We start from the raw sequence: 14334 nt of genomic DNA, 5'->3' as shown, positions 1-14334 counted from the left end.
GTTTATTATGCATATATGCAGCCCTTCATTGTAGACTGAAGAGTCTTAGACGTTTGTTGATTGCTTCAAGACAAATGAAAAACCTCCAACACTCCAACTTCCAGCAGCAGAAGTAATTTCTGGAGGTCATTGTTTCACACAAAAAAATACACTCTAAGATGTTGCATGAGTGCACTTCACATATTAAGGTTGATTTAAGTATTCCTACCCAGCATCGTTCACTCAATCTAAAACCATAATTTCCAGAGATGGACATGTACTGGTGCACGGATGAACAAAACAACCTTGACTTGCTTTAATTTTAACAAAAATGTCAGAACTGAGGGAATCATTTCACAGCAGTGCGGCCGAAGGAAATATACCAGTCTGCAGTAAATATTTGTATGTTTTTAACAGATTTAGGACAATGCTTTGCAGATCTTTTCAAAGGGAAAGTGTTGGCGCCAGAAGAATTAAAGAACCATCTGAAGCACAAAAAATACAAATAAATAAAGTGCAGGGGATTTTCATAAACTTGTAACCTAAACTTGTAACCTAAACTTGTTTTACGATTGCTGGCTAAGTTCTTATCTACACCTTTAATAAATGATTTGTTAAACATTTATCACAAAGAATGACATAACTGTAACAAGCAGTTTAGTGCAAAGGAAGATTGTTTATTTAATTAAAGAATCTATTGTAAAGAAAAAAAATCCAAGGTAACAAATAAAGCAGTAGCAGATCGTTTTAAGGACAAATCAATCAAGGATAAGTATTATGAAGTTAATTACAAAAAAGTTCATCAGAAAGGGCAATTATCGCACAGTTGAAACTGAACACCAGGACATGGGCCTTTAAACTGTGAATGAATGTTTAAATATTTTATGTAAATGTTGTTCTCCCCTCTTAATAAGTTGAACTTACATGAGGATTTGTTTATCTGCAGCTTTTATCTAACCACACTTGATTTTATTGAAGCAATGTTTTCAATAAACTTGGAAAGTTTAATGTTATAATTTTTTGTCAGTACACTGGACACATTTAAAAACTTAGATCCCTGATTTAAATAAGAAAAACATTGTTTTGGCTTTACCTTTAACTCTTTCTGTTTGTCTCAGCTGTTACCTCGCACGATGATTAAGAGTCTTGACAAGCCAGAAACACTGGAGCGTTTCACTTTGGGCCTCTGCACTTAAAGCGCATCTTTAAGACCCTCTTCGTAAGCCTTTAGGAGCATATGGCCAACAACCACAGAGTAAACAAGCCCTTCTCTCCCCCTCCCCAACTTCCGACACAACAACTCCTTTAAAGATGCAACAATTTGTGATGCACAACCAGAGTAACTCTGCTTTAATGGTCACACTATCACCCCTCTGTGTAAGTCCTTAGTTATAAATTATCTACTTCCAATGTGATCATGTCAAGCTGCTGCTAAATTTGTCCGGCAAGCTACACTTTCACCAGCATGTTGTTGTTGAGTTTTTCTAAAAAACAAGCAGCTAAATCAAAAAGGATGAATCAGAGTGAAGTCACAAAGAGCATTGTCCATTCACCATTGATATCGAGTGTATAATCTATTCATTAGCCTTGATGTGAACCACCGCTGACTTCCACCCCCATCGAGCACCATAACAACCTTCTGAACAATACTACACAAACTCACCCACAGAGGCGAAGGCAGTGGAAGTTTCCGGTGGGTTTCTGAGGGAAACATGCAGGGAACCTGTCAGTGTTGTCACTGTTTGTGAAAGTAGGACATCAATCATAGAGCACAGTGAAGGCAAAAGCTCCACCTTGAAATGGTTTACTTTTGACCGGTTACACACAGCCACCATTTTCCTCTGATGTCACGCTGAGGGTAGGAAGCTTAAATCCCTGTGCGCAACACCTGCTGCTAACCAGCGTCATTTAACTAAAGTTTGGCTCCCTGGGTTCACAGTGCAACCCAGTGGTCAGCCCAACAAACAAAACACCAAAATGGCTCCAACACAATGAAATGACAATATCTCCAATGACATCAGGCAATTTTTATTTACTTTTTTAATATTTATTTTTGGGCTTTTTGTGCCTTTAATGGAGAGGCAGGACAGTGGATAGAGCTGGAAATCAGGGAGAGAGAGTGGGGAATGACATGTGGGAAAGGAGCCACAGGCTGGACTCGAACCTGCAGGGCCGCCCGCTTGGAGGACCATAGCCTCCATGAGGCGCGCGCAGTAACCACTGCGCCACCAGCACCCTGACATCAGGCCATTTTGGATTGAAATAATGTACCAGGCAACCCACTATGATCTGACATCAGCTAACATATGCATTTGCGGTACATTTGGAAATGTCCATCATGTTTTAACTCAGAGTTGAAATGTGTCATGATCTGTGTTGGTATTTCAGGTGTAATGCTCCAGGGGTAAATAAATGTGTTAAAGTGTTGATGGGGGTACCAATAGCATAGAGGTTAGTGCAGATGTTGATGTGCGGAGGCTGTCATCTTTCAAGCGGGCGGCCAGGGTTCAAATCCTTTTCCGCATGTCATTCCCCACTCTCTCTCTCTCTCTCTCTCTCTCATTTCAGACTCTATTCACTGTCCTTTTTCTACAGTATAAGGCACAGAAAGCCTAAAAATGAAAGCTCTAAGATATGGTTTGATAGTTTTGAATAATGCTGTCGTTGACTGATTCTAATAGTAGCTAATATGTTCCCTTCTAAGAGAGTATAAGAGTATAAGTAGGTCTCGTGCTTTGAGGTTTGGTTTAACTTGTGTCACAGACAAAACTGTATTTCTCCCAAGACATGGGCTGTTTTCGAAACCGCATACTATACTACTAGTACATACTGATTTGGCCAAAATGCAGTATGCAGTATGCAGTATGTGAACAACTGCGAGATCTGCAGTATGCCAAAAATACCAGGATGTCATACCGATTCGGGAAAATTGTACAGTATGCATCGGACCAGTCTACCTCGCGTACTGTTTCCCACAATGCAAAGTGCCAGGTCAGAGATCAAAATGCCGGAGCGCAGCTGTTTGAACTCGTCTGTGGCGGTGACTGAATATCTTGCCACATTATGAACCAATAACAAATATGACATGTTCATATACTTATAAGTCTTACCACCTCGGATTTTCCTGCTTTGTAGACTGTACAGTGCATGTGCCACAGCTGGACAAGCAGCTGCAATTACAGGGTCCTTGGCTTGCTCTATTACTACAAATTATTCACAGCTGAGTGAAACCAGTTTAACCGGGGCCAAGCATACTGCAAAATAACTGACGACTGGCAGTCATACTACATACTACTGTTGAACTCAGTATGCAGTAAACAGAATATACTGCATACTGATTTAGATAGTAGTATGTAGTATGCGGTTTCGAAAACAGCCATGGTGTCTCTTAATTTGGCGAATGTTATGACTACCTTTAAAAATGATCGACACATTACAGATTGTCCTCTTCACTCCTTTTTACTGATTCTAAAAATGAGCAGGGAAATGTTACAGGAGAACCAGGCCATGCTTCAAGGAATGGAAAAAAAAATAGCTAACATTAGACAAAACCGTTGCTAACATTAAACAATTTAACCACTTCCTAGCTTACATGCCATTTTGATACTAATGCATTATACAATAGGATCAGTGCGTATCATCAACTGAAAGACATGGAGAACTTAAATAGTTACCAAATTAGCATTCAACCACTCAAGCTAACGATAGAGACCACTCTCTAACGATAGCAAAAGTGGTTGAATGTAAACATCTGTTGCTTCTTTCAGTCTCCATTTATTTCAGCTGATGATCAATCTGTAAGCTGTGAAAAGATAATTAACTTTTCATTAACTTACTTTTACATTATATTCATCCCATAACACCACAGAGAAACACTGACAGCAGCTTTTTATCTTGAGTGTTATAGGAAAATGGATGCTATGGGAATATTGTTGTACTTTTTAAATAACTGGGTGTTTGGGAAATAGTGCATAGGGTATTGATCTGGGAGAGGAGGCTATGAAACATTCAGACAAGAGGCAAAAGCAGGGAGGAAACACCCATAAGCATTGGGCTTTCCTGAAAATAGCAATGTGTTCCAGCTTCCCATCAAACCACTCTAGGTTCTCCAGCACATATAGGTACAAATAAATTCGACCTTTCAGCACTTATCTCAAGAGAGCAGCCTGGTTCTCAAAAAGCCTTTAAGAGCAGGACCTTTGCAAAGAAACAACAATAAGCCTTCTTCAGCACGGTGAAAGTGACAGCATGGTCCCCCCCTTCTCTCTCCCAGCCATTAAACCTCTTCCTGGATAAACAAGGGGAAGGCCCTTTATGAAGATGGAGAGGGTCACAAAGAGAGGAGCCATTGAGCCTTTGAGGGGCCCGTCTTTGTTTTTGTGTTTCGGAGGGTCTTCTCAAAGGATGCTCTGATTAAGGGGGGGGAGGGGTGTGTGTGTATTTTGTCTTTAAGTCCTCCTTAACGCCAGTCTTCTTTCCGCTGTGCCAAAACAGAGATGTAAACCTAATTGACTGTATCATTTGCACAAAGTGATGAGTTGTAATATGTTTTAAAGTGACGAAGAGATGACTTGACTCAACTTCAACTCGATTTCTTGAATCGCAAAATTCAGGACTTGTGAGGTGTGATTAGATGAAAATGTATTTGATTTAATCCTGGTGACACAGTGTGATCTAATTAAAAACAACCTTACCATCTACAAGAACATTAACCTTTTTATAAAAGTTGATCAGTTTCAGATAAAGCCAGATACAGCTCAAGATTCAAAAGTGCCAATGTTCTCAATTTCTACAGAAATGTTCACATTGTGTGTTGTCCATTAAAAGGAAAGCAAGAAGACATCCTTTGAGTGAGTGAGTGTGTGTGTGTGAAACGTGCATGTGTGTGTGCATGTGTGTGTGTGTGTCTTTGCCTGTGGAGGTGCCACTGTGTGACGCTGTCAAAGGGAAGCCCTGTCTTCTGGTGATGAGCTGCCAGGTCCGTTGACGGGTTGCCAGCTTCAGGGCAACATGCTGCTGGAGCGTAGTTGTCTTTAAGGCATGAATGAGGGGCACCTGTGACCTCTGGTCACGCTCTGCTTGTGTCCCGCTGTGTAAGCACCACGCTCAGGACACACGCTGAGACCATCAGCGCTTCAACTGTCCGCTAAATGGACAAAGATTTGGACGACTCTGCTGCTAAGGAGCTATTGTGAAAACTCACACTTTAATCTTTAACTTTGGATAAAAGCGTCTGCTAAGTGAATTGTAGAATTGTAATCATCAGATATTTTTAAATCAATTTTACAGGCTCCTGTGTCAAAAGGTTGGTTCTTCATATGATTATCAATTAAATCTCTTATAAAGGTGGATAATGCAGGGAAGGCCATTTAAATAGCACCAAAAAACATTAGTTATTTAGTCCGGTATCATTTAGCCAAGCCCTGGTTCAGTATCATGTCATATCAATTTAATCTTATCTTCCTATCTGTCACACACCTGTGCGTCTTTCTGCCCTGACAGCCCACTTCTTTGGCTTAACATGTCCTACAGGTTCCTTATCATCAGACATATTGATCTCCAGACAGAAGGCAGTAAATTTAGCACTAGATTTCAGCAGCTTCAATGACAGGGATATTAATTGAACTGACTTTGCACAGGTCTGAGGAACTGCAGTGTTATAAAACTGCAACATTTATTAATTAAGAATCAACTTGACAATCTTATGGGATTCTTCAGAAAAAATAAGGGATAGAGAAGCAATTGCAAGAAAAATATAGCACATTGTAAACCTTATAAAAACATTTTATTCATCTCCAAAAATTCAGTGCTTTTTAAAGACCTTTCAAGGACTTTCTAGACCTCCTGAGGCCTGTCACAGCTAGATAAGAGGCCTCAAATATACATGTACATACAAAAAAACAATGTGTGTAAACATCCCACTCAAGTAGGTTTTAAAAACATTTACAAAATGTACAAAAAAAATGTTTCATTATTGTCTGATAGTCCATTTCCAACAGATGAGTTACCACGGCCTCCACACAGAGTCTGAGGTGACTGCAGGTGCAACAGGCGACATGAGCTGGCTGTTCTGTGCACTCAGAGGCACAAGGGCTGTGCTGGGAACAAGAAACGCAAACTGTCCATCCGGCGTTGGCAACACCTGGAATCCTCTGTACATCTTCAGCGCTTCTGAAGAGACGTGCATTGCTGAGCTGCTTTTGCAGGGCACCTGAGGGACATTTGTCTGTCCGAGTCCCAGAGCACCTGGGTGAGGCGTGTAGAAGTTCACAGCGCTGATCTGGGTAACACAGGCTGCCAAGTGACTAAGGAGGCGTGTCCTCACCTCTGTGTTCACCCCTTCGCACGTTGACAGGAAATGGGTGACCTCACCCACACACTCACTGAAGCCAGCTCGGTATTTACCCAGGACTGACGGATCTGTGTTAACAGCAGCTGCAGAAGAAAATACAAATATACAAATAAATGTCAGTAGATATAGTGAACTGGCAAAACTACATGACAGAGAGAATCTTTAAAAGTTTTAGAGATGACAAATATGAGGAACATTTTAAATTTTATGTATTTATATTTATTGACACATCTGATTTTTTTTTCATGCAGGTCATGCATCGTGAAATCAGTTTTCAAAGTGAAGCACAATAGCTGTGAGTGTGTAATAATCTTGGAGACTGTGTGAACATGTTAACCGTCTAAAAATCTACATCCTATTATAATTGCACACACATGAGCATAGCTAACATACACACCGGTCATCTGAAGTCTCTGCAGGTTCCTCAGGTGCTTTACAGTCATTTCCAGGATGTCTGCTTTCTCCAGTTTTGAGTGTCTGGAGCTCTAAAGAAACAAAAAGTGGTGATTTAATAGTTTATTCGGTCCCTCAATGGTCACTAAATTCATTATACCTTTGAATAAAAATGTAGTGCTCATGTCCTTACATCTTTCTTAAGTGCGTCCATGATGAGAGTCTTCAGTTGGCCTAAGCTCTCATTGATGCGCGCACGTCTCCGCTTCTCCATGATGGGTTTAGAGGACTTCAAACAAGAACAAAGTTTAGATTAGGCTACTGTCTTCAAGAGCTGACAAACAGATTTATATAGGCTAATAGAGAAAATCTAAAAGGTCACATATAGTCTACCTTTCTGCTCTCTGTTAGAGTGCGGGGTTTCTCAGGTGTGGCGTCTCCTCTCGCCTGTGGTGCAGCCACAGAAGATGGAGATGTTAAAGTCCCGGCAGGCATCTTCAGGTTTATCAAAAGTCTGAATAAAAAACTTGATCAAAAACAATAAGATGAACAACAATCAAAAGTCAGTCCAGCTCGGTAGGTCCCGCCTTCTCCTGGCAGACCACGGTGCAGTTCACTGAAAACAAATGTTTGCGGTGACTTCTGTCTCTCAAAACAAGCTGACATCAACTCGGCTCATGTTTCCAGCGCCCCACGTTTTATTTATAGAGCGCGAGACTGCACGCGAGTGGCTCGTGTGGTTCTCCTCTCTGTCCAATGAGCGCGCGGGACACGGTGCCGGGGAGGCGGCGGGCTCGTGCGACCAGGCGCTGCCATTGGCTACCTGTCATGATGCTGAGTGATTTTGACGCTAAAAAGTTAAGACATAGTTCAGGTTTAGAAGACAAGCGGACTTTCTTCAGCCCAACTGGTGTGTTTCCTTTCAAATAAAATAAAGATCTTCACGAGTGTTGAAATATTGTGTCGACACGTGGAGAAAAGTCCTGCAAAATGAAAGCGATATAAATAAATTATTATGACGTTTAATCCAACACTAAAGTTTGGATAGATCGGTTATTATGCTATAATCCATTTGACATTTTATTCATTTTCCTGCATTTGAAAAATTAAAAAAAGCTTCGTTTCTGAAAAGTTTCTTGCGTCTTCTTTCTTACTGCAATATGTTCCATGTTTGGCCTTGATCAGACTTGGAAATCACTTTGGGCTGTTAACCTGTATTAAAGAATTGCCTTTATTAAATAATGATTTGTTTATTGCTCCACCAAGTGGGAAAGCTTCTCTCAAAATTGTATCATGTAAATATATGATTGTTTTTAAATGAATGAATTTTATTTTTATTTTTTATTCACCTCCAATGCTAAATGGATTCCCAATAGCATGATTAGGATTTTTTTTTTTACTGAAGACAAACAGGAATTTATGATTCTACTTATTATGTTGAATGGGAATTAATTTAAGGTGTTGAGATCAATTATTGTATTATTTTACTCACTGCAATGCATCCAATTACAAGTGCACTTATAAAGAGTCCCTCCTTTCCACATACACACAGCCAGTCTTTCTCAGGGCATTGAGTGCTTTAGCACCTCGTCCTCTGACACACTCCAGGCCTGATGTCCAGTGAAGAAGAAAATCTATGACACACTCAGCTGTCCACTTACTAACAAGAACTCTGACATCTTCTTCTCTTATCACAGAGGTGAAGTTAAAGAGTTATTTAGCACCGTAAAAACTCATTAAAGACAGTGAAAGGCTTACATTAACTTAGGCTGTATCAGCAATTATTTCCCCAAAAAATCTTTGGTGCATCTATTTAGTAAAAATTAAGAAACTGAATTGCTTTTGAAGTACATTTTATTGTCAAAAGTGACTGAATTGTTTTATTGATTTTTACAAGAGGAAATGTCCGTTTCCTCTCTGTTTCTATCGTACCATATAAATACCACTGCTTTGTTGAATGTATATATTAACAAGACAAAGCAATGCATATTCTCAGGGACAGCTTTCAACATTATATGCTTGATTTTTAATGTAAGTGTATCACATATTTATATTTAAACTGTTTTTTGTCTACACCTGACCTTTTGTGATGTTTATTCTGAAATAATGCTTTTGGTCAGAAGTAACTGCATAAAAATAGCCTTAAGATTTAGCAAACAAACACTGATGAGTTTTTATTTAGAAAAAATTTTGTAACAAAAAAGTATGATTCGTAAATATTTTTTACTTTTTATCCTGATTTTTAAAGATTTGTTGCACAGTTTTAGCATTTCCTTTTTTAAAGCACACAATACATTTTTAAATTATTCTGATCAATATTGATTATTATTAACTTTGGCTGCAATGATAAGTAAAAACATCATCTGGTTGCATGGTTTCATTTCAACAAATGATCTGACAGACGTCTCTGTCTGGCACAGGTTTATATCTTTCCTGATAGACTTCAAACACTCTCCTTAAAGCTCCTAAACCCTCAGAGGTGAAATGACCCCAGAAGCAGGTCACTTTCTGCATCCTCTGCTTCTTCTCTCTGTGTGAGTGAGACGACTTCAGGCACCACTGGCTTTTTGACCTGAGTCTGTATTAGATTAAGCCAAAGTAAATCAAGTCAAACCTCTAGCCAAACTGAGTTTACTCATTATACGATTATTTAAAGTCCAAGGTAAGTGACAAACAGTGTTGATATTTCCTTGAATAAAAAGATGGGTATTTGTGAAGCGCTCCCCTGGGATCACACAAACTGCACAGTTAATCTTCTATCTGGATAGGTTAACAAGAACCTCCATTAATATAGACAGAATCTGCTCAGTGCAGATGAGAGCTGTGCAACAATAAATAACATCCCATCAGTTGTGTTTTCAGCGAGCCTGCCCCGACACAAACAGCCCTTTATTGTGCAGACGATGATGTAGGTTTATTGACGGCTCTGATCTGTATCAGTGTGGGAACCCAGAGATGGGAGGGTCGGGCTAGAAAACTATCAAGGTCTAACAAGAGTCTGATAACCGGGAGAGGGAACCAGGGGCGGAGGATTTCTATTATTCCTCTTTGCTTTGGTTTATTGGAGAAAATTGAACATGTTTTTAAATTCAGTAGGAACTAGGCGAGGTAAGACTGATAAAAACCAGGACTTTGTTCTATATCTGTGCCTTGTGTTTAAACATATTTGACACAAAAGCATGTAAGTCATTAAAATCAACTGTCTGTGTAATCTTATTCGAAAGCGGACAACAAAGAAGACATCATGTAAAAGAAAAGTGTTACGAAATAAGTTGAAGTAGAATTTAAAAAACAAACAGAAAAAACTACAACAAAATGTCCACATTATAAAGAGATGATGGCCGTTGTTAAGCATCGCCCTTGCAGGTGGAGGATTGCATTCAATATAATTCAAAAAGTTTTATTTTAACAATAAAACTGAAAGGAATCCTCACCTCAGACTCTGTGGTTAAATTACAAACCTCTTTTGAATATTAGTTAAATACTCTGTGATGTACAAACTCTTAAATATTTAGCCTTCAACAAGCCCACAGTAAGCTATTATAATTGATATCTGCAACAGGTTTTCTAAAAACCTGTGAGCCATGACCCAACAGATGATAAAATGACACTAACCAACACATTTCAGCCTGGGATCATCCAGGAGGTTACCTTCCACATTTCAGTCATGATCTTAATGTCTTAGTCAGGGTACTCTGAGGACAGACTCATCTTTACAAAGTGTAGAAGAAGGCATTTCTCAGAGGGCCAGCTCTGTAATCTCTATAATCTATCAAGTAATATGAATTATTGTATGTTTCTATAAGTAAAAGCTAGCAGGGTAGCTGAAATGAATCAATATTTTTTTTATTTAGCAGCAAATTACATCAAAAACTATCCTATGACTCTCATTATTTGCAGAGACCTCGTGCAGAAACCAGACACATTGGTGGACAGCTACCTGCTTTGACGTTTTACAGGTTTGGTTTTTGTCATCTGTGTAAAATTGGTTATTGCATGAGATAAGGCCTAACCTAGGATTATGCATTTCAATCTATGGTTTATGTTAGTTTATGTAGTCTTAGCGATCTGAAAGATGTCAAAACAAGAGTTGCTATAATTAGATGTGTATCACTGGTGCACTGATTGAATGGCCAGTTGTCAGTTTCCATTTTCCATCTTCACCTGGACTAAAAGCCCCCGCCCTTTTCTCCCTCCGGCCTTCGTGTGGGCAGAGAAATGACCATCCTCGCCATCCTCACCATCTAATACTGCAAAGGTTTCCTTTTAACTGCTTGTATGAAAACATCTCGGGCCAGGCAGACAGAGGGATCACTTAAACATCTCCTCCAGCGCTCTGCTCGCTCTCCGTCCCTCCTCTCTTTGAATCTCCCCTTAAAGAGGGAAGGGGGGCCCTCCCATAGCAACTCCCTCCAGCTCTGCCCGCCTTTTGTCCCCCTCCCCAACAGCAGTTTCTGCTCCAGAAGCCTTAGACAAGGCCTCCATTAATTGCGGGCCTGTGTGGAATACACACGGGACAATGGGCCCAACAGAGTGTCCGGCCCCCAGACAAGGCTGGAAACAAGTGGTACAGGAATCCAGCAGAATAGACTCGTCCTGGCTGATGTCACTGAATACATTTACCTACCTCAGTGCGCATTCACTCCCTGCTTTGTTTTATTTGGACAAAAAAAGAAGGGGTAGGGGGGAGGTAGAAGTATCAATGGAGAAGAGGAGCCGGACGGAGGGGAGGCTCAAGGATGGGAAATAACTGGTTGTCATGGTAATGTAGTGAATCAAAAATATGGTCGAATTTAGCGAAGGCAGAGATGTAAAAAGGGTAGAGGGCATTAGATTAAACCCCGCGTGAGATAAGAGAAGGCTGAAAACAGAGGTTTAGTTTTTTTAGCGCATTCAGGCCTGTTTATACGGCAATAAAGAGCGGATAAAGGAGCAGGAGATTAGCAGACTCATCTGGGCTCATGTTTGTCAACAACAACCTGTGGAGTTTCAAGCCCGCTTATTCCAAGTCAGTACCCCAGCAGCAAGGATGCTGAGCTGTGGCGAGTGAAGCTGGCACCATAGCAACTGGTATTCCTGCAAAACAACCTGCCATCTGTCACCTAACATTGTGGGTGCCTTCGTTAAAAAAAAGAGAAACAGCATTTAGATCTTCATCTTTGAGGCAAAGGCAATGAGACTGAAGTCATATTGAACTCTGGGTCTCCTCCTTTGAAAAGCCAGAGCCCAGTCATCGCCTTATCCCTCATCAAATTGAAAAACGCTTTTGGAGATTCTGAGAGAGGCCTCATGTTTAATTTTTAAAACCCAGACATGAAAGTGTTTCCAAAGCACATTCAGCAGTGGAAACTCTTTAAAGGACTAGTTAGCATGTAGATTATATGCATTTCAGTGCATTGTCAAAGTATCTAAGTGTATTTACATGTTAATATGTTCAGGGATACTATCGCCTTGAAAAGGTGTTGGGGGGGAGGTTTGGTTAACTGTGTGTTTTCTTCCTGTGCACCATGGGAATGTGATTTCTTTGTGCAATCAAGGTTCAAACACATTCCTGTAAGGCCATGGATATTACGAGCATTGATTCCCTGCAGACAAACAACCTGTGAACCTGTTGATCCTGGCCTTAGAATGAGGCTCTGCTCCATAAATAAGCTGTTAAGTTAAGCTTGTGCGTATATTCTATGTATTTCTCTTTTTAGTGGCTGATAGATCATAGAACTGGTTCTTTTAAGTCAGCACCAAGCCAAGAAGCTTCAACAAGTTCCCCACTGATGCCCCGCCATGTGGTGCTTATCCTCATCCATGCTTAGTCCATATCCATGAGTGTGTTTGCATTGGGATTTATGAAACTGAAGATGGCCTATTCTTGCCGCTCAAGATGACTCACAAGACCAGCGTTTTGGCCACTTACGCAGTGAAAGCAGCCCGGGGGATGCCCTTTCAGCACTCGAGGACCTCTGGCTGAGTCTCCTTCACACGCTGGAGATCAGCCTCACTTGGGAAAAAAGTCCCCGCTTCTTACAGGGGGGAGCTGTCCAGAGGGATGGCTCGACTCCCTCCTTGTCCAAGGGCCTCCCTTCTTCACCTGCCGGCTTAGTGCTCATCTCTTATGCACATAATCCCTGGTTAGTGCATGTGATCCACTAGCCCGGGCCCAGGCCCCGGACCCCCCCTTTGGAGCCTCCCATCGCTTGCATGCTTGCTGGGTGGCTCCTGGGTGGCCATGGCAACTCTCATCTTCTCATGACAGTTAGGCTTCAGTCATAGCCCTAAGTCCCTCTTCAGTCTCTGTGCGTCTTTTTCTGTGCTTTCCTAAAGCCCTCCTCTGTTTGTGTGTTGTTCCATCTATGGTTCTCTGTTTCTCTTTTCTCCTGGTTTGCTTGTTCCCATACTTTTCCTCGGCTGAGGCCTAAACACCAACTATAACTCAGAAACAGTGTTATAGCATGAACCACATATCCTCTAAAGGGGGTTTCTAAAGTTTTCAACCTGGACCCTTTTTTTTTTTTTTACATGTTTTATAACTTATCTGAATATGCAGCCGTGACCATTTTTTTTTTCTTCTTGCAGTTTCTCTAGATTAGCAGTTTTTCCAAACTCTGCTATCCAACTCTCTCACAACTTGACTGTCCACTTCTCGTCGCAGTAAGTGGACAGTGACGGTGTCCACGTCACAAGAGTGCACTGAAGATGAATTCTCATATTTGATAAAAAGGGCCATCATTTTTATGTTTAGTTGTATAAATGGCCAATAGGTTTTTGGTATTGCTCAAGAGCATTGCAGCCACGACAATGCTGTAATAGCTGCAATGCAATGCTTTGGGGCAATTTAAGACAACAAGATATGTCCATAAAAAGCGTTTTTTTTGTGTGTGTTTGCCACTGATAGGCTTGGATCATTAGTTTCAATGCTTTGGAACATCACAGAAAGGACCCCCGCCATTTTTAGTTGCAGAAAGGAGGACAGTAACAACTTCATTGAGGGAGGTGAGGGTAGATATTTGTTTTAGACCACTAACCACTCATCAACACACACTCCTTTCTATGACAGAATCATTTTTCTCCAGTTGTCATAGACTCCCATCACAATCAGGAAACACCAGATTACAGAACCTTCCAGCTTTGCAGCACCTTGTCCTCCCCCCTCTCCTTGTTGGCCCTCTCTATCTGTCCTTATTATTTCCTTAATTTCTGGAAGTTCTTCATCTGTAAACTTTACCTCAGTTAAAAACAATGACCTTCTAACTCAATGCCTCGTCTACATTTTAGAAATCCTCTAAATATGCAGCCATGACTGTAGAGACTATCTAATGTCCGAATGTCCAAACCAACTTTTAGTCACTTGAAAAGGTGCGTGGAATTGTCCTGATGCGCATGCAAAACAAAACAATTGTCCATAATGGTATTACTTTGGCTGACGTTCTCGTGTATTGCAAGATGATGAAGCAGGCAGAATTTACCGTGATGATGATATTAAATGAAGATATAAATCCAGTTTGTTAACTACTGCTGCTGAGATTATATGTCACATGTTTACAGTAAGAATTGTAAACCAACTAACTTTCTGTTCACCCATGAACTATAAACACCTAACGATTCCACCTGACCAA

The 14334-nt window shown here is 40.6% G+C and overlaps 1 protein-coding gene across 1 annotated transcript; it reads right to left on the bottom strand.

Annotated features, from left to right (window-relative positions):
• Positions 1 to 5673: 5673 nt before the first annotated feature.
• On the bottom strand, positions 5674 to 8934 carry LOC109996217 (transcription factor HES-1-B-like). Its single transcript, XM_020650255.3, has 4 exons — positions 7118 to 8934; positions 6918 to 7013; positions 6729 to 6816; positions 5674 to 6414 (listed from the first exon to the last, which is right to left on the bottom strand). Exons 1-4 carry the CDS (start codon positions 7217 to 7219, stop codon positions 5984 to 5986), a joined length of 717 nt encoding a protein of 238 aa, XP_020505911.1. The 5' UTR covers positions 7220 to 8934; the 3' UTR covers positions 5674 to 5983.
• Between the last annotated feature and the right edge of the window lie 5400 nt (positions 8935 to 14334).

The sequence above is a fragment of the Labrus bergylta genome, chromosome 4, assembly GCF_963930695.1.
Source record: "Labrus bergylta chromosome 4, fLabBer1.1, whole genome shotgun sequence".
Lineage (NCBI taxonomy): Eukaryota > Metazoa > Chordata > Actinopteri > Labriformes > Labridae > Labrus > Labrus bergylta.
Note: the sequence above shows the minus strand (reverse complement) of the source record. Positions and strands in the feature narration are given on the sequence as shown.